Source organism: Apodemus sylvaticus, chromosome 3 (assembly GCF_947179515.1).
Source record: "Apodemus sylvaticus chromosome 3, mApoSyl1.1, whole genome shotgun sequence".
In the NCBI taxonomy this organism is placed as follows: Eukaryota; Metazoa; Chordata; class Mammalia; order Rodentia; family Muridae; genus Apodemus; species Apodemus sylvaticus.
This window is the reverse complement of record NC_067474.1, coordinates 169,346,418-169,365,672: the sequence shown is the minus strand read 5'-3', so window position 1 is coordinate 169,365,672 and position 19,255 is coordinate 169,346,418. Positions and strand designations below refer to the sequence as shown.

The 19,255-nt window shown below is 53.0% G+C and overlaps 2 protein-coding genes across 6 annotated transcripts in view; both read right to left on the bottom strand.

Moving 5' to 3' along the window:
• Positions 1–674: 674 nt before the first annotated feature.
• Positions 675–10,167, bottom strand: Lrrc47 (leucine rich repeat containing 47). Of its 2 annotated transcripts, XM_052178314.1 has the most exons (8): positions 9,519–10,167; positions 5,374–5,826; positions 4,090–4,206; positions 3,185–3,300; positions 2,669–2,771; positions 2,277–2,366; positions 1,863–2,155; positions 675–1,746 (listed from the first exon to the last, which is right to left on the bottom strand). In XM_052178314.1, the coding sequence occupies exons 1-7, from the start codon at positions 10,134–10,136 to the stop codon at positions 1,910–1,912; spliced, it is 1,743 nt and encodes a 580-aa protein (XP_052034274.1). In that variant the 5' UTR covers positions 10,137–10,167; the 3' UTR covers positions 675–1,746; positions 1,863–1,909. The 2 variants fall into 2 exon arrangements, with proteins under 2 accessions (XP_052034274.1, XP_052034273.1); XM_052178313.1 differs by having other exon boundaries at positions 675–2,155.
• A 3,139-nt stretch (positions 10,168–13,306) lies between these two features.
• Positions 13,307–19,255, bottom strand: part of Cep104 (centrosomal protein 104) — a 34,631-nt gene continuing 28,682 nt past the window's right edge. For 3 of the 4 annotated variants that reach the window (XM_052178306.1, XM_052178308.1, XM_052178307.1), the window contains exons 19-22: positions 19,021–19,159; positions 18,829–18,896; positions 15,788–15,878; positions 13,719–15,445 (exon numbers count right to left, since the gene is read on the bottom strand). In XM_052178306.1, the coding sequence (XP_052034266.1) occupies positions 15,330–15,445; positions 15,788–15,878; positions 18,829–18,896; positions 19,021–19,159 (414 nt within the window). In that variant the 3' untranslated portion in view covers positions 13,719–15,329. Of the gene's footprint in view, positions 13,683–13,718; positions 15,446–15,787; positions 15,879–18,828; positions 18,897–19,020; positions 19,160–19,255 lie in introns of those variants that run through there. The other variant, XM_052178309.1, reaches the window with a different exon arrangement.

Here is a 19,255-nt window from a genome sequence, read left to right as displayed (position 1 = left end):
GTTTGGACTGTCCTAAGCTTCAGTGGTCCGCATGTGGGAGTCTGCAGTAGAGCTACCCCAACGGGCCGAGACCTCTGCAGTACAAGTCTAGACCCCAAGTCTAACAGACAACTCTGCCCCAAATGGAGTAAGACAGTGGTGTGTTCTCCACCCCACGCCCAGCCCTGAGCCAATGCAAGGCAGGCATTGCAGGCAGTCCAGTGAAGGATGCCTAAGGCCTAGTGGAGCCCTTGACAGAAGGCAGTCTTTGGAACAGGTGTGTGGCGGGACAGGGCAGACATGACTGAGTCAGGGACATGGGGTGCAGTGGGGAAGTGGGACAGGGAGAAGGAGGAATATTCTATGCAGGGGCACCATGGGAAAGGAAAGGAAAGAGGAAAGGAAAAGGAAAAGGGAAGGGAAGGAAAGGAAAGGGAAAAGAGTGCTTTGAGTCCTCAGGCATCTCTGTGGTCCTGTTCTCCAGGCTGACAGTGGGAGGCGGGCATCTCACCACATCCTGCACTCCAAACTGGATCAGGTGCTCCCAGCCCATGCCTAGCAACTGTCCGGTAATCTTCCGAGAGCTGCTCAGTGACCCCACGGTCATGGACCCTGGTGGGGGTTTGGGCTGCTTTCCCACGTATGACGCCTGTACACCTGGGGACTGGTGAGCTGCAAGGCTGCTGATGCACAGATGTTGTTACCAAGGGCTTTTATTAGTTTTATTAGAACAAAGAGGCATTCTGCTTGAATCTGTAAAAACAGTTCCAAAAATCTCAATGAATCTCACACTCGGGTTGTGCTGGAGGGAACAGCAAGAACTGGGGAGACAGGATGGGCACAGGGCAGCTCCACCCTAAACACTTAGCAGGTGAATTCTTGCCACAGCCATTCAAAGGGACCTCTGAATAGCTGTGTCCCATCGAGAGCAGCCACCAGCTTTGTCCAGGGTCTGCCATGAGGGGCCTGGAGCCTCACTAGCTCTGACTAGGCTCTTGCATGGCCTTAGAACAAAATCTGCAAACAACCCTTAACAGTTGTTCTTTTACAGAAGGTAGAAATTGTCCTTTGAGGTCGGAAACCACCAAGGAGAAGGTATCGGGTGGGAAGGCTGAGGGTCTGGGTCTCTTCTCAGTCAGATGGTAAGGCATGGGGCCACCAAGTCCTTTGTGCAGCTGCTGGGTCCTTAGGACCAAGCACTCTGGCTCCAGGGAGGGCAGCTGTGTGCTGAGTACAGATGCCAACACATGCACAGAGACAGGATGCGCATAGGACACGCTGACATGGAGCCTGCAGGGCCACGTGTTTCCTCAGCTAGAGCCCACAGTCCACAAGCCAGCCTTCTGGTCCACTCACAGGCATCTGTCCGACTACACAGGATGACAGGGGCATGGGTAACTTCTGTGACCAAGGCACAGATGTGCCAACAATGACCAGCACTCCAGTTCCATGCATAGCTGTGGGAGGCAGATGCTGCCAGGAGCATGGCAGCAGCAACATGTCTGGAAACAAGCTCTAAGAAGAGTACGCTCACAACATGATGTTCTTAACTGTCTTTGCACAGGTGATGTTTTAAAAAAAAAATGCTATTAACATGTAGAAAAATAAATACTGTCCAACAGAATGCCTGCCATTCAGCCTGAATGTGCCCGGCACCGTCAGCCATGCTTGGTGTCTTTGCTAAGTTACTGGCCACATGACTCAGAACCTTTCCAGCAGTTATTTGAGTGACCCATGAGGACAGAAGACAGGAGAACCACACTGGAGCTATAATGATGGCACAAACTCACATTACCACAGTCACCTGGACAAAAGCAGACACCTTAAAACACCCAGAGAAACAGAGCAAAGAACAATCAATTCCGCAGACATCTACAACATACCTCCTACAGGAGCCACAGTGGGCGGAGTGATGTGGCGCAGCCTGGTGTCAGCGGACCACGGTCACGTGAGGAGGAAGGGCGATCAGGTCAGTCTTGGATGGGTACACCACCTTCAAGCTCCCTTCCAGGTCCACCACGCGGACCTGCTCCACCACCAGGGAGCACTGTCCATCGTTCCCAGCACTCGGATTCAGGCTGGGATCAGAAAGCCCACATCTGGCATCAGCTTCTGTGCCTGAGAGCATGTCTTCCTCTTTATTTTCTAAAGTGCTTTTGCTCAGTTCTGCCATTCTCTACAAACAAAAATAACCTTTTTAACAGAAGAAATGGCCCAGGAAGTCGGGCTGCTGTAGCCCACAGAGCAAGCAGACAGCGGCTATGTGGAGGTGGGGACACCAGGCTGCCCTCACTCACCAGGATGAGGGTGTCCATGATGTCCTTACAGAGCTGCAGGCTAGTGGCACTCGTTACTTCTAAGAACAAGTCGCAGGTTGTTTTCTTAATCTTAAGAATTGGATTTCAGAAAAGAATAGTTATTGGTGTTGGGCTGCCAGCAGCTCAACATATTCAGAAGAATCTCTGAGCAGAGCTTCGGAAGGCTGGAGGTGTAGCCTGCCTGCCCTGGAGGCATGACACCTCGGATAAATCCCAGCACTGCACACACCAGGCACAGTGGTCAGAAGCGCATGTAGCAAAGGACCCCAGCCCTCCTCTGCACTTCTATTGTAAGCAGGCTACCGGGGTGGGGGTGGGGGGTGGGCTGGTGGGCCAGAGGACACGAGCAAACAGCAGATCTGCCTGCCTACCTTTGTCTTCTCACTGTTTGTTATAGGAGGGAAAGAGATCACATCTCCCTCAGCATCCACAAGACAGGGGTAGTTCTCCTTCCCGTCCAGGAGGTGAAGGTACCTGTGCGGGAGGGACCCGGGCAGGTGTGAGCCAGTGGGTAAGCTGAGCAGAGACAAAACTACAGACAAACCAGGTGCAACATCAAAGCTCAAGTGAGTGGCCACGTGACACCAGAGCTGCCTCAGCCCGCATCCTCACCTGCCCAGAGACCCTGGAGTGAAGCTCGACAGAGGCCTTAGGTCTGACCCTGGCATGGAGAGCCCGATGGCTGCCAGGAGCAGAACACCCCATTCCCTGGAACAGGATGCCGCCCCTAACTCCGACTCCCAATGGAGCCTGGTCCTTTCAGGATGGGGAGTCAGTCTCTCTTAAACGGAAGCCTAGGGAAATTCCCTCCCCATCTGGTGGTTTTGAGCTTCTGGCAGCTGTAGGGGCTGGCTGAGGTACAGCTGACATGGTGGCAACACGCTGACCTGTGCAGCCCTGAGACGCTCTGCCTCTTCTTCTGCTTTCTCTGTTCCTCGGCCTCCAGCTGCAGCTGCCGCACCAGCTCCTTGGCCTTGGCCTCTCTCCGTCCCAAGGGCACAATCTGTAGGAGCAGAACTCACAGTTCATCCTGCTGCTGAGACCACCTTTGGGCACAAGGGATGCTGTGCACCTCTCTCTACCTAATCTCTAGCTGGGAGTAGGTCACCAACTGTCCAGATCTGGAAGCAAGAGCCTGAGGCCCATCACATGTAACACACTGGCTGGCTACACTTCCAGAAACCCCTTTGGAGATGGGGTGCACAACACTCAAAGTACCTAGCTGGGCTTCTCTTTAAACCTAGCTCAAAACAACTGTTTCAATTGCTGAGATGGCCGACGGAGCGAGAGGATTTAGTTGCATGAGCCAGTTGATTCAGGCATGCAGCTGACACCTGAGTCCTTCACCCTGGGTCTCCATGCCAAATCTAAGCTCGGAAGCCAATGGCCTGGAGTCAGCTCACACTACAGGTCTTCTGTAAGTGGGACATAAACTAAAATCGTTGGTTAAAAGTTGGTGAGCTGGCTAGGCACGGTGGCACATGCCCTTAATCCCAGCACTCGGGGGGGGGGGGGGGGGCAGAAGGACAGAGATCTGAGTTCAAGTCCTGTATAGACAGGACTACAGAGTGAGGCCTCATCTCATAGAAGTTGAGGAGTAAGGGAAGTACCTTCCAAACCCGTCCCTGACAATGTGCATTTGTACAGCTATGCACTGGGCCCCAGAAAGGAATCAGAAACCATGTCCCATATGCGCTTGCCTATAAAATAGCAGGTTAAGCTTCCCAGGCCCAACCCCATCCCGTGAGTCTGCTAAAGCAAAGAGCAAGTGCAGAGGTAGATCTGTTGGCACCTTGAGGTCCTCGGGTGGCCGGGCTGCATACAGCAAGGGTCCACGCACAGCCTGGAGGTCGTGGGTCGCGATGGTCGCTGCTGTCCTCTTTTCACAGAGGTCGTCATGGAGCTTCGTCTAGAGGAGAGCACAGCAGGGGCTCAGGGAGGCACCTTCACGGAAGCCATGGGCTGCAGTCTGCACGCTCGCCACGGCAGAGTGGCACTGCCCAACACCTCTGTCTCCCAACCATGTGTTTTTCTGGTCACCAGCCTTTCTCTTCTCTTTAGTTCTAGAACACGGCACTTACATTTTAAAGAACTTTCGTTTCGACCTATTACTTCATCTATAAGACAGCCCGCTGCAGGTCTGAGGCTAAGCTGGGCATGGCTGGGGGACAGGGCACCATTGCTTCCTCCCTGAGCTGCTGAAGGAGGTCTCACCCAGCCACTCTGGTCTTGCTGGCACAGGCTGTACCTGCCTCTGCTAGACACAAATGCCAAGTAAGACGTGCTTCTCACTGCTCATGGGAGGCCACCTAGGGAGTGGTCCAGCCAGCCTGACCCGAGAGCTCCCACGAGTGTGCTGCTGACATGAGGGGACTCTTACCCACATCACCATCATCTTTCCTTCCTTTTTTGTTGTTTTGGTTTTTCAAGACAGGGTTTGTGTCCTGAAACTACGTCTGGGGACCAAAGTGGCCTTGAATTGAGAGATCCTCCTGTCCCTGCCTCCCAAGTACTGGGAGTAATGGTGTGCGTCACCATTGCCTGGCTAGTATTATTTTGGAGATAGACTCTATGTAGCCTTGGTTGGCCTGGAACTTGCTATGTAGGCTAGGCTGGCCTCACACTCCCAGAGATCTGTCTGTCTCTGCTGGATTAAAGGTGTGTACTCCCTTGCTTGGAAAGAGACATTTTTAACATGGTCTGTAGAAATTAGCAATGTCCCCTAATATCAAACATTAATAAATTTATGTCCTAACTATGGTAACATGTGAAAGTGTGTGGCGGAACCATGGCCCAATAGACGCTTGACAAGGGTGTGCTCTGGGTACCAAGCATCTATGGGGAATAGGCAATGGACCCTCTTCACCCTGAACTAGGGAAACTGAGGCATAGAAACCATCTTTGCCTCCTGTCCCCGACTTGACTGCTGGCCCCAATGATATACCCAGCATGCAGACTCCCCAATTCTGTCTGCTGCATGCATGCCCACCCCAGCATGCAGACTCCCCAAATCTGTCTGCTGCATGCATACCCACCCCAGCACACAGCCTACCAAGTCTGCCCGCGGAGTGCCCACCTGGGAGTTGAGAAAGCGCCGGAGTGCGTTTCCTGGCTGCAGGTCCATGCCTCTCACAACAGCCCCCACGATGTATGGGCGCACGTCCCTGACCTCCGGGCTCACCCTGACTGTCAGGGGTGTGGGGTTCTCAGAGACATGCAAGACTTTGAGCATCAGTCTGGCCGAGTCTGCTACCTCCTCCTCGCCCTCCCCGCTTTCCCGACGCTGCTTCCGCTCCCGCCTCTTCTTTCTGTCCTCCTTCTCAGAGCCCTCCTGCCGGCCCTTGCTCCGCCCGCCGCGGCCACCAGCACGCAGGTACTCCAGGATGGACTTGGTCTGGCAGCCACCCACCATCTTCTCCAGGCGCTTGTCTCGAAGCCTGTTCCCTCGAAAGTTGATCTCTTTGAGCTTGGGGCAGTCTGCCAGCTCAGCAGGGATCTCCGTTAGCTGATTGTTGGAGAGGTCCAGTGTCTGCAGTGAGAGGGAGTCAGGACAGCCAGGCCTGAGCAGGTGGACAGCATGTTTTGCTGGGGTCCAGCCCAGAAGCCACAGGCAGACTAGTCCACAGGTGACTTGCATGGCTGCCCCACTGCCATGCCCCTCCCCCTCCTTGGTTGACAGAGGCTAGCCAATTCAACAATGTCAGGTCTGCAATTACAGTACCGAACACGCAAACCTATCAGCAGACTAGGGGATAGACCAGGACCCCTTCCAATCTCAAGCAGGCTCCCCAAATGACACCCAGCTATCTCTTCAATGTAATCACAAAACAGAGAAATACAACAAACCCTCTCCCCATACCAAGCATGACATCGCCAGGGTACACTGCCTCATCACCGTCACTACCTGAGGTGTGTTCATACCACACACACAATGCCCAGGGGTCTGTAGGAAAGAACTTCCTGCCGCTATTCTACTGGTGGACAAATGCTGCTGCTTTCAACACAGCAGAAGAGTGTGCAGCTCTTCAGCCTCCAGGCAGCCTGGCTGGTAGAGAGGAGCTCAATCGCAGGCTGGGGGTCAAAATCCCCTTCCCTAGGAAGGGAGACATAAGCACATCCTACCCTGCCGTGTAGAGCAATGGTGTCCAACTTGGGAGCCTGTGAGTTTAATGAGCTTTCTCACAGAACATGAGAAGGGTTACTTACAGGAATGGGAGTGACCTCAAAGCATCCATACTGTGGCAGTCTCAGCACAGCATGGATGATGGCGTCCCCAGAGCTGGCTAGACAGAGTGTCTATACATACCTCCCTAGGTCACAAGGCCTCATGGAACTGGGGAGAGTTATATACATGGGGCTAGGAGGGACTGAGGTCAGTTCCAATGACCCTCTGTCTCTCCTATGAGTGGCACCAATACTCAACAGGCCTGATCGTGGCGCTCTCTCACAAATGGTCACAACTGTTCTGATGAGGATGACGGCTGTTATGTCCAGAGGACTATGTTTTACAGCAGGAAACAGGCATCTGTCCATGTGTCTTTGCCAACAGGTACCCTGTGCTGCATGCCTGGCTTGGAAGCAGTTCTGAGAATCATAATACATAAACACCTCTTTCTCAGGGCTGGTGGGGATTCTGGTCTGCCTTATTGTTTGTTCTTACATCAAACACTGCTCTGGAGGAGCCAGGGAGAGGTCGACAGCGACCACAGGTGATTCCTCCTCACCTCTGCACTCAGACAATCTGTGGCAGTTGAGTCCTAGGAACAGGGTTGTGAGATTAGGAGGATGACTGACAGATTCAGGCCTGACTGCCACTGTCTGCTCTGGATGGTGCAGCTGCTCAGCCTCTACCTCTGAAGCAAGTGAGAAGGAATCTGTATGGCTCAAGCCATCAGGCTGCTTGGTGTGGAGAAGACACAGGACAGAGGGGCTCTGGACATGCCACCAAGGTACAGCAGGAACCCAGGAGGCAGAGGACAGCTATAAAAGCTAAAGGAGAAAAGCATGAGGACACGGCCCTTGAGGGGAAGAGGTCAGACAACATCAGGGCCTGATAGGTGAGTGCAAGGCAGGATACCCTGCAAGGGAGTCACCAGGAGCAAGCTTGTGCAGTGTCTCAGTGTGCTGACTCTGACCTGCCACAGAAAGTTGGGCTGGCATTCTCCACGGTGTAGCCATCAGCCTCAGATGAGTCTGGGTCTCAGACCAGTACCCTGTGCCCTTGACACCAGGTCTTGACAGGTCCACTTCCACTGGAGGCAGAGCCTACCCTTTTAGGACATAACTGGTTCCTGAGTAACTACTCTGAGGAACCAAGGAATGGGGCGTGTAAGACAAACTACCAGAGCCTGTACCTTCTCAACCCTGTGAAGTCACCAGCCCAGAGCCCAGAGGAACCGGCTCACTGGACGCCTGACAGATGACAAAGGCCTTATTTGACAGTAGGTTTGTAACAGCCTGTCTGTAACCCTGTGGATACTGAGCTTCTGGACTCCCTGAAGGAGTTTTGTGGACAATGCCCTTGACTAGAGTGGGATCAACACACTTCTCAAACACTGGGTTAATGGCATGTTTCTGCTTCTACTGTTAAAATGCAATTTGCTGAAGGCCTGGGAGAGCAATAAACAGAAGAGGGGCAGTGGTGGGGCTGCGTGGTAAGTACAGCCTCAGAAACAGCTTAGGGAGGCCATCTTCCAGGGGCACCACCTGACAAGGGTGGGTCAGAGCAGGAAGCAACAGTCCCAACACCAGGCGAGCATCTGCCCGGGGCCCTGTGAGGACAGCGGCAAAGGTGGAGAGTGAGTCAGAGAGAGGCAGGTGGGTCTTGCCACACAGAGCCACAGGGTGAAGTGTCCTGGTGAGGAAGGTGATGCTTGCTCATGTTTAGCCAGCCCTCAGTGCCTAGAATGGCAACCTTTTCCTGGGAGTGGGGCCAGGGTTAAAGGTGTGATGGGCAAGCACAGGCGCAAAGCCTTTCGGGCTGACGCAGGGCAGATGTGCTAGCCTCCTCCCAGTGCCCACAGGAAGCTGTGAATGGCTGTGCTGGGGGCATCTGGATGTCTTGCAGGGCGCGCTCAACATCTTACATCCGAACTTCCAGAGTAACACAAACCCTGACCAGCACAGTGACAACCAGGGCTGCCTCTGCTGGAGAGGGATCACAGCATGGCGATGAGGGCCATGTGAGACGATGCAAGGCACCACTTCAGTCTCAAAAACCACAGCACTCAATGGCTGATGCAAAGACAGGCACCATGTTAGAACAGTCATCAGCCTTCTGGAAAACCAAAATACCTACGACATAGGAAGGCAGAACAGTATTAGGGATGCCTATAACATAGAGGGCCAAAGTACCTCAGGGAGTCTCATTCCATAGCCTCCCCCAGGAGATAACAAACAAACAGGCATCATCTTGTATCACCTGGCCCGTTTCTCCACTGCCCCCCCCCCCTGAGGAGGGGGAAGGGGGTTGGGGGAAAGGGGAGGGAGAGGCAGATTTCCTTGCCAATCCATCATTGGGAAAGGTTGCGTGAACTCAAGGATGAGAACACACAAATTTGCACTACCAAGAATGCAGAAGGTAGGGGGTGTGGCAGGGGGGACTGACAAGGCCAGATGGACAGGACTGGACTGTGGAGATCCTAGACTGGAGGCAGGTCTGGCTGTGGCTTTGCACCTTCTGCCTCCCCGTGTCTCACTCAACACACAATGAGCACCTGGTGGGGAGCCGGGACCACAAAGAAACCAATCTCTTACGCAAGGCAGACCGGAAGAAAACGCTAGGGCTAGGTGTGCTGTTGGCTTTGGGTAAGCACTTCGGATTTCTATGAAAGGGAAGCCACGACCCCACCCTCTGAACTTCTGAAGGCTGCTGTTAGGAGTGAATATGTCAATTCCAGTTCTCTCGTGTTTTGGTGCCTTGTCTGGACGCCCCGCCATTTGGAAACTCGATCAGTCTTACAAACACACACACACACACACATACACACACACACACACACACGCGCGCGCGCGCGCGCGCGCGCGCGCCACACCTAGCTCTCTGTTCTTGGATTTCTTTCCACATAAGAAGCCCAATATTGATGACAACTTTCACACGTCCAGAGACCCCCTAAGCTCGCAGGTCTGAGAAGTGAGAGGAGACGGACCGGCTGCGGAAGCCAAGACATCCTCCAAGGAGGGACAGCAGGGTGCGACCAACTCCCCTCCGGCCCCACTGACCTTGAGCGAAGCAAGGTGCGCGATGTCTGGGCTGAGCTCCCGCAGGCAGTTGTCGGCAGCTGCCAGCTCACTGAGCAGAGGCAGAGCTCCTGGCCGGAAGAGCTCCGGCGGGAAGGCGTCCAGGCAGTTGCCGGTGAGGTTGAGGCTCTGCAGGCGAGGGGCGCAGCGCGCCAGGTCGGCGGGCAGCTCGCGCAGGCGGTTGCCGCTGAGGTTGAGGCTCTGCAGCTGCGGCAGACCAGGGGGCTCGGCGGGGCCCAGGCCCTCGCCCGGCGGCAGCGTCTCCAGCGCGTTGCCTGACAGGTCGAGCACGCGCAGCGCGGGCAGCGGCCCCAGCTCCGGGCTCAGGCCGGGACCCAGTGCGTTGCGCCGCAGCACCAGGCTGTGCAGCTGCGGCAGGCCCTGCGCAAGGCCCGGCCCCGGCGCGCGCAGGCTGCCGCAGCCGCTCACCTCGAGGTAGTGCAGCAGCGGCAGCGTGAAGAGCCGCGGCGGTAGCCGCCCGCCAGCCGCCTTCACCCGCTCCTCCAACCCAGGCCCAGTCAGCAGCAGCTCGCGCCGGCGCTCGCGCTCGGCCAGCTCCAGCTCCGGCCAGGCCTCCGACACAGCCATCGCCACCGCCATCACGCCGCCCGTGAGCCGCTTCCGGAGTGCGGCGCTGAACTTCCGTCGGGTGCCGGAAATGACCATAGAGAGCACACTCGCTCGCCAGAGAGTCTAGACGCAGGGGTTTGAGGGACAGGTGTATGGGGCCGCTCTGTTTTAAGCCTCAGCCGCACAGCGGCAGGCTGTGTAGTGTGGATTCGGGTAGTCCTATAGAATAGGTGGTCACCTTTCCGACCACCCAGATACCGGCTAAAGACATGATTATTCTGGGGATGTAGCTTAGTTAGTAGAGCGCTTGTCTGGCATGCATGAAGCTCTCAGTTTGATTCCCAGCACAGCGTAAACGGGGCATGGGCGCACACGCGCGCGCACACACACACCTGTCATCCCAGAACTCAGCCGGTTGAGGCCGGATAAGGATTTCACTGTCATCCTCGGATTTATAGCAAGTTTGAGGCCAGCCTGAGCGACATGAGACCATATTTCAAAAATAATAAAAGAGACAGGCAATGAGAAATATTTAATTAATATGGCATATTGGGACGAGGAAAAGATATAAAGGGCTCCATAGCGCTCCCCACTTTCCCCAGTCTATCTTCAAGGTACCGACATAAGCCTTGGGACAGGCAACAAGAGGTAGTCCAGTTGGTAGAAACATGTCGGCCCAAGGCTCAATCCAGTACTGGGGGTTGGAGGACAGGGAGCAGTCCCGGGCCAGGGTATGATCCAACCACCTTAATTAAGTTTTGGTTTGCAAGGTAATCCCAGAGGTTGAAGTTGATTTATCTGCTGTCTTCCTTAGAAGACAGAGCTAACAAGCTTCCATAGGTACTACTTAATGCTCCAGGGTGAGGTCTGGTGGTCAGAAATAATGGTCCAGGATAAACTCGCTGCATTGCATTGCAACTGGAATGCACTTGGTTCATCATAAGATAGTATGGAAGGCAGGCACATCTGTAGAGCTTGGATTATGATTAGTAACCTTACTTGCAGTTGGCTGGGGAACTGTGCAGGAAAACCCAGCCGCGGGGTGGGGTAGGGTGTCGGAGGATGGGGGTGTGTGTGTGGGGAGACATTCTTGGTACTTATGACTTAGGATGGCTGCAGTTATATCAAGCATAACCCATGCAAACAGGAAGGCCTGGCACACCACCAAGGGTCCTTAAAAGAGAAGCAGGAGAGAAGGACACAGAAAGATGAACAGTGATAGATTCAGTCTGGAGTTGCCACAGAGACAGCCCTTGGATTTGGAAAAGAGAAGCAGATGGGCTCTCCACCAGAAAGGAATGGACCTTATGCATGTCTTGGCCCACAAAGACCCGTGCCAGACCTCAGTACAGCAGGACAGTAAGGTAACGCCTTTGTGTTGTGGGAAGCCACTAGGGTTGTGCTAACTTGCCAAGGCAGCATTGGGAAGTACTGTTGTATATTTAGAAGCAATTATACTATCTCCATCTTGGGTTTTAGATGTGGCTGAAGTTGTGGTGTTTGTTCTTTTACTAGTTGTTCCTGAAGTGTACTAAGTGTAAGAGTCTTCTGGAAGACACAATATCTTTGTTGACTGTACCTTGAAAGTCTGCCCCCACCCCTTTTGGTCAGAGCTCTTCAAGGACTCGTGACTTGAGAAGTCACAGGTAGTGTGAATTCATTCTATGGGATTAATTCTATGTTCTGTACATAGCTTAGCATCTTTCAGCTTCTTGGTAGTAAACAACTTATTCTGACAGAATTGTGAAGTGTGGCTCTTGCCCAGCAGCTGGAGAAAACCCAGGACTCTGTGAAGTTATCTCGCTGAGTGAATTCTCCATTCTGCATATAGAGGAAAAGTTCATTTTAAACATTATTTTAGAGACCTGGCTCTCCCAAACCCTTCTCCTCAGCAAAAGTAAGGGCAGTGCTGCTCTTACTACCAACTTCAGAGTGATCTACATTGCCCATCCCCCCTTCTTTCCGGGTAGGGCTGCATGTAGCCCAGGCTAGCCTCTAATTTACTTGTAGCCAAAGGATGCCTTGGACCTTGAGATTGCTGGGAGATTGTCAATCCTAGGGTTTTGTGCACACTGGGCAGGCAAGCTGCCAGTTGAGCCCCATCTCCAGCCCTGTCATTGCTTACTTTTTTATCACAACTGCAAGCTGTGCACAGGGGTGCTTGCCTTTAACTCCAGCACTGGGAGGCAGAGGTGGGTGTATCTCTGAGACAGCCAGGGCTGCATAGTTAGCTCTGACTCAGAGACAAGAAACAGGGCTGGAGGGATGGCCTGGTGGTTAAGAGCACTTGTTGCTCTTGCAGTGGACCTGGGTTCAACTTCCTGTACTTACAAAAACAGGGTGAGTGGTTGTGGTGCCTCCTAACCACAACCCCGGTCCCAGAGGATCTGGTGCCCTCTTCTTAACTCCAGGGCACTGGGCATACACATTGTACAAAGCACACATATAAGGAATAAATAGAATAAAAGACAAGTATGTATGTAAAAATTGTGGTAGCAACTCTGAAATTTTGGTTTCTTTAAAAAACACAGAAATATTATTAAAAATATGATTTTATGCTGGGCGGTGGTGGCGCACACTTTTAATCCCAGCACTTGGGAGGCAGAGGCAGGCGGATCTCTGAGTTCGAGGCCAGACCAGTCTACAGACAGCCAGGGCTATACAGAGAAATCCTGTCTCGAAAAAAAACCCAAATATATATATATATATATTTGTGTGTGTGTGTGTGTATATATATATATATGACTTTGTTCCAGTCCCGGTGTGGGATGTGGGGCTGCTTCAGACACTCTGCAGCAGCTGACTATCATTTGCCTCATGCTCTAGCGGAGATGTGGTTTTGCCAGCTGCAGATGGTTTCTGCAACTGTGTGGCATTTGAAATCCTGGGAACTTTTCAGATGGTATATAAATGCTACGGCCTGGAAAAAACGGGGTAAATGGTTGCTGGTCATTCAGAGGGGTTGGCTGCAGTTTGTTTGAAGTTGTGCTCAAAGAAGAAACAAGAAGAGATTAGATTCAGCTCTCTCTCTCTCTCTCTCTCTCTCTCTCTCTCTCTCTCTCTCTCTCTCTCTCCCTATCTAGTGACAGGAAATGAGGCTGGGGAGATAAAGGGTGGGAAGAAGAAGAACCCACAATGTAGCAAAGCCGGGCTAAAGAAGGTAATAAAAGTGACAAGAAGCAGAATGATCTTTACTGTATTAGTGTACTCAAGGCAAATTAGCACAGAAACCCTCAAAAGCAACAATAAAAATATATTATTCTATACCTGAAATAAAGACAAATAGAAAACTATGTTAAAACATTAAAAATTTGCAAGTTTTCATTAAAGGTATTTACATTTGTATTCTAGTATTAGATATGACACAATTCTTTTAAATTAAATAGAATCTTTTATGAAAATAATATAAATAAATATTAAATATCCACAATGTAGCATTCGTGAGGATTTGAGGAGTGTTCCACTTAGGTATTACGACCGGCTGGGGGCGCACAGCTCCGTCCCTGAACCAAGCACAGTGATGTGGGGCTTTGTGGCTGCCAGTGCTGCCAGTCGCCTCTGCAGAAACTCATGATTCTGTAATGGGTAAAACATGAGAGCTAAAAACGAAGGTTTCTTTTTTGTCCTGTTTTAATTTTGAGTCAGAGTCTCACTCTGTAGCTCAGGCTTTGAACCTGTGACATGCTTCTAACTTCAGCCTCCCAAGTGACAGGAGCACAGTGACAGTTGGTGTGAGCCACCAACTGGACTAAACGTGAAGGGTTTTTACAGTGCCTCAAGGTTACAACAGATAGATGCCATTACAGGTGACTACCTGTTCTGCTCTGAGGCCGACTTTCCATCATCGTCTGGACTCTAAAGTGGGCAGGAGACGCCACCGGCACCTCTGAGCTGAAGGACCGCCTTATCATCCCCCGGCGCCCTGCTCTGCTTTCTTAGTCATGGCCCGCTCTCTCGCCTCGCTAAATGCCTGACAGGATCCCAGGGTGCGTGCTGCTCGGCACATGCACATTTTTATGGACTTTTTTCACATGGTTAGGAGTTTTAAAGAATATGATTTTATACTACTTATTTCCTCAATCCTAGACATTTCAAAGGGACACCAGGAAAACCTCAGGAAACAGTGCAGGCCCTGAGAGGGCCCATCCTTCAGTGACAGGAGGGACAAGGACAAGGAGAGTGAGCTGCTGACGGCTATGTCCTAAGCTCTGTGTCACTGTTCAGTGGGCACTATGAAGGACTTGGGAACGTGGATTCAGTTACATCACGGAATGTGACAGAAGTGACTCGGAGGCGCGGGGCCAGCAAGGTGCATGCGACTTGTCTTTGTGGGCTAGGCAAATGTGGAAGGTGCTCATTTTGTCATAAGGAAAACTGAAGTCTGCATGTGGGCTGTGGTCAGGTGTGCATAAAGTGACCAGGGAACATTCAGAATCCATTCATTCAGGACTCTGCAGCAGAGTCTGCACCCACGGAGGGAAGGCATCTAGGCAGGGCTGTCAGTGGACCACAGGGACAGGTGCACACGGGGAGCACTGGGCAGTGTACAAGGGAGGGGCCTGCTCTTAGAATGGCTGTCTTTTGCTTGATTTCCTTTATTGCTTGTTGCTATATATGGTGTGACAACCTGGCCGACAGGACCACGAGAGAGAGCACGGCAGGCTCAGCATGGGTTGCTGCAGTCTTCTAAGGCCACCAGAGCTGAGCTCAGACCTGGGCAAAGCCTGATGTGTGCGAGACTCCAGTGAGCTCCACGTTTGGGGTGTCTCTTCTCAGAAGTGAGGGGAGTGGGTGCTGTGCTCGGTGTCCTGAACACTGACAGTAAGGGGAGTGGTTGCTGTGCTCGGTGTCCTGAGCACTGACAGTAAGGGGAGTGGGTGCTGTGCTCGGTGTCCTGAGCACTGACAGTAAGGGGAGTGGGTGCTGTGCTCGGTGTCCTGAGCACTGACAGTAAGGGGAGTGGGTGCTGTGCTCAGTGTCCTGCGCACTGACAGTAAGGGGAGTGGGTGCTGTGCTCGGTGTCCTGAGCACTGACATAGGCCCAGAACTGTGGCCACATTGGAAAGGGCTCTTTGGTCATATCATGTACTGTTCCTGTGAGAGTAGACACTGGGACACAAGAGGCCAAGGGACAGTGGGCACAGAGCCCTGCATCCCCATGCCAACACACATGGCTTAGAACGGGGACCTTGCACAGCCTGTCAGAGACGGAACTGAAAGCTGTCACCGCCTCGTGTGCGTCCTGCTGGAGCTCTTACTAAGGCCTCCCTTTGGGGTGGGGATCTTGCTTCCCGCCTTGGGTGCTGAGGTGCTGGACTTTGCTGCTGCTGGGCCTTTCCCTGCAGTGGAGACAGACGCACAGGACACACAACACATGAGAAGAGGATTCCTGTCTACAGGTGGGCTGCAGACCCCACAGTGACAGTGTGAATGCTGGAGTACCCACCCTGGGATATAGACAAGACAAAGGACAAAGGCGTGGCAGCTGTGGGGACATTGCCAGCTCTGGTGAGCTGCTGCAGTGACTTACCAGCCCCCAGTGAGGAGGCATTTGGGGAGCAGTCACACCCTGCTAAATTGGAGACTGGGTTGCTAGGTCGGCTGTACTTGGACAAATACAGGATGCATCTCATGCGAGCTGGGACACAATATGAGAGCCATATGTATGGCTTATGCCTCACCTTGCTGTGGGGCTGCAGCCTTGTAGAGAACATGTGTCTTGCGCAGGTTCATTGTGCAGCCAGCAGGGCCCATCAGATGAACCTTCCACGCCTACAACAAGAGGAGGCACCATACATTAGTCTCGTGGTTCCAAGGGACCTGGGGTGGTGCTAGGATAGACTCATGATGAGAGTGAGGCTCTAAACCACTGGGAAGTTTGGAAGCATGGTTCTGCCCTTCTTTGTCCTTAGGACCCGAGTCTTACGGTCTGGTGAGCCTGCATGTCACATTCCATCCTGGATGACTAGAACCTGAGTCCTGCGACCAGGAAGACTTATTCTGCCAGCTGCGGGGACGCACTAGGCAGTGGGCCCTCCCCCTCTTGAGCTTCAGTGAACACATAGATTGGCTAATGGCTCCATGGCAGCCCAGGAGCCCATGAATGAGGAGCCGAGGAGGCACCGTCTGCCCAGGCCCTGAGACAGGGAAACCATGGGGTGGGAAGTGGTCTTGTCACATACAGCTAAGTGGGGTGTGTTGCACAGCACAGACAGCCACAACAGGGAAAGAAAGCAGCAGCAGACAGCTGCAGACAGAGGTGTTAGTCCATGGCAGATGGCATCACGGAGGGGACACAGGAGGCAGCTGACAGCAGGCATGCAGGGGACACAGGAAGCTGCTGTTGGGAAGCCCGGGGAAATGAGAAAGGCCATGGGCAGTTGGAAGTGGGCCAGTAAAGACGGCCATCGAGATGAAGAAGGAAGGTTCTGGAACCACAAATGAGCAGCGGAGGCAGAGTCTGCAGGTGAGGACGGGCCCTCTTAGCATAACATGTGCTGGCAGCCTCACGCCTGCGCAGTTCTCAGAACAGGCCTTCTTACAGGCTTGAACCCAAGCCTCAAGACCTAGGAGATGAAAACAATGCATCCAAGCATGTCTGAGCAGGTGTTCAGACAGACAGCTACGTCCTGGGCTCCAGAACAGCCTGGCCCTGCTCACTCATCCCCGGCCCTGGGCTCTCACAGAATGTTGACTCGGGTTACCCTGAGGTACCAGATAATGGCAGAAGGGGCTGGACTCACTGACTCCAGCTTTGTCCAGGCTATCCTAGGGTAGACACAAGAATTTTGTTTCTTTAGGGCTTTTGAGGTTGGGACGGGACATGCTGGGGTGCCAGGAAGACAAGTTGAGAAGGGTGCACTGGCTGGGTGTGGACGGGAGACAGCGGTGTGCACTGACAGGTCTCACATGTAAATGTCCCAGTTCTGCCCAGCGTGGCTGAGCAGCAGCCGCTATCCGTGTGCTGCACACTGCGGCCTGCAGAGACTACACACCCCTCAGCTGATCTAGACAGAAGGGACACTACCTGAGGCTATGAATCAGCTCCAGAGCTTCAGGAGCGCAGGCGAAGGGACCCTTAGTGTCCAGAGGCCATCACCCATAAGGGCAGGGCTGGCCGTGGCTCTACACCTACTCTGACTCGTGAACGTAGCCAGGTGATAAAGCAGATGGCCCAGTGAGCAGGCCTGCCGTTCCTGAAGCTGCCAGTGTTGTGAAACAGCTTCTTTCTATCTGAGCGGGAGCTCCGTAAGCAGGAGGGAGACAATTCAAAAGAAGACTGTGAGACCAGTCCAGCTGCCCGAAAGAGGCAGGAACAAGCCAACTACTTAGAAGAGGCTTGGACTAACCTAATCACTTGGAAATCTCTCCAGCTTTTTGAGCTGCCTGTGACATGTCACCCATGCCGGAGTGGGTTTAGCTGAGCTATTTCTTCTACAAATAACTCCCTACCTAGATTCCTTTAAGTTATCCTAAAATAACTCACGGTTCACCAAGTTGGACGTTGGTGGTACCTGTACTGTTGTGGGATTCCCTACCTGTAGTAAAAGTAAAAAATAGATGCATGTTATGTCTTCCCAGGAAAAGTCTCGATCATACCACACTCGTGATGAAGAAAGGGTGACAGGAAAGAATGTTGAACTCTGTGGCATTTCCTGGAGCAAAGGTAAAGCCAAGAGCAGGCCTCTGAACTGCCTGGCGTGGAGGTGCTGGGGGACGTGGCCGGCCTGAGCATGGCAAGCAGGGCTCTGGCAGGCCTCGCCTTTCTCCCACCCCTCTGTCTTGCTGAAAACAGTTAGATGAGCCGTGCAGTGGTGGTGCACGCCTTTAATCTGAGCACTCAGGAGGCAGGGGCGCATGGATTTCTGTGAGTTTGAGGTCAGCCTGGTCTACAAAGTGAGTTCCAGGATAGCCAGGGAACCAAAACCAAAACAACCATTAGATGACATTCCTAAGGCTAGCCACCAAGCTCTATCCCCTTATTTGGCCACTTCCTCCTCCTGAGGCTGACTACCAAGGTCCAGCTATCAAAGCACTGAAGTCCAGAGATCAAAAGCCCCATGCCTCACCTAATTAACACGCTTAATTAAAGTTGAAATAGCTCATCCGAACACAGAGCTTTGCCTTTTACATTTATAAACTGCCATTTGTCTATGGGCCATATCTGGCCCCCTTCTATCCAGAGACAGTTCTGAGATGCCCCCTTCTCCCCCACTCATTAGTTAGTTCCCTCCCCTTCTCCCTCTTCCTCCATCTCTCGTTTTTTTGTCCCTCAACCCTGTTCTCTGTCGGGCTGGGACAAATAAATCTCCTTTGTGCTGAGAACATGGTCTTGAGTCCTGCACCTACTCTACAGGCACTGCCACTGAGCTGGACAGACAGTCAGAAAGAGGGGGAGATCTATGGTTACCTCAGGCCCTGCATACACACCCAAACACCAGAGGCAAAGAACATGCCAAACCCCCGTCTGTCACCGTGTTCCTTACACAGGACAGGAGGAGTGCATGGAATTGAGTGGGAAGAGAGCTGTTTACCACCATGGGGCACATTCTGTAAATCCAAATGGTTAACAGCCACAGACTCTGACTGATGTTGGGGAGCCTGCTGCACACATGGAGGCCACGACTGTGAGAAAGGCAGCAGGGTCCGTCACACAGCAGCCATCCTAAATGTCTGTCTGTCTGTCCACCACCCCCATTGTCTCAGCTCAGGCCCCTCTCACCTCTTCTCCAGGAGCAAAGTTCTCATGACACAGGGGACAGCGGTTTGCCACCTTCTCCGCTTTGGCAGCTGCAATGGTTTCAGTAAAAAGGACTTGGTTACTTGGATGAGCCTTCTGCAGGGGAGGAAGGGCGCATCTCCTCCCACGAAGCCCGTGCCTGACGGTGCCCAGGAGGACTCTGGTGGCACTCACGGTTGCACTCCTTAGTTTTGATGTGCCCAGGAAGCTCCTCCTTGGGGACAGCCTCGCTGCAGCGGGAACACTTCCCAAATGCGTCCCTTTTGTCACATTCTGTCAGCAGGTGTTCTGTCAGGCTGGATATCTCAACCACCTGTACCCAAGGAAGAAGGCAGAGTGACTTCCGTGGAGCAGTGCAGGACCCGCAGACCAGGGCAGCTCTGGGTCCTCCTGGTCTTCAAGCCTCAGG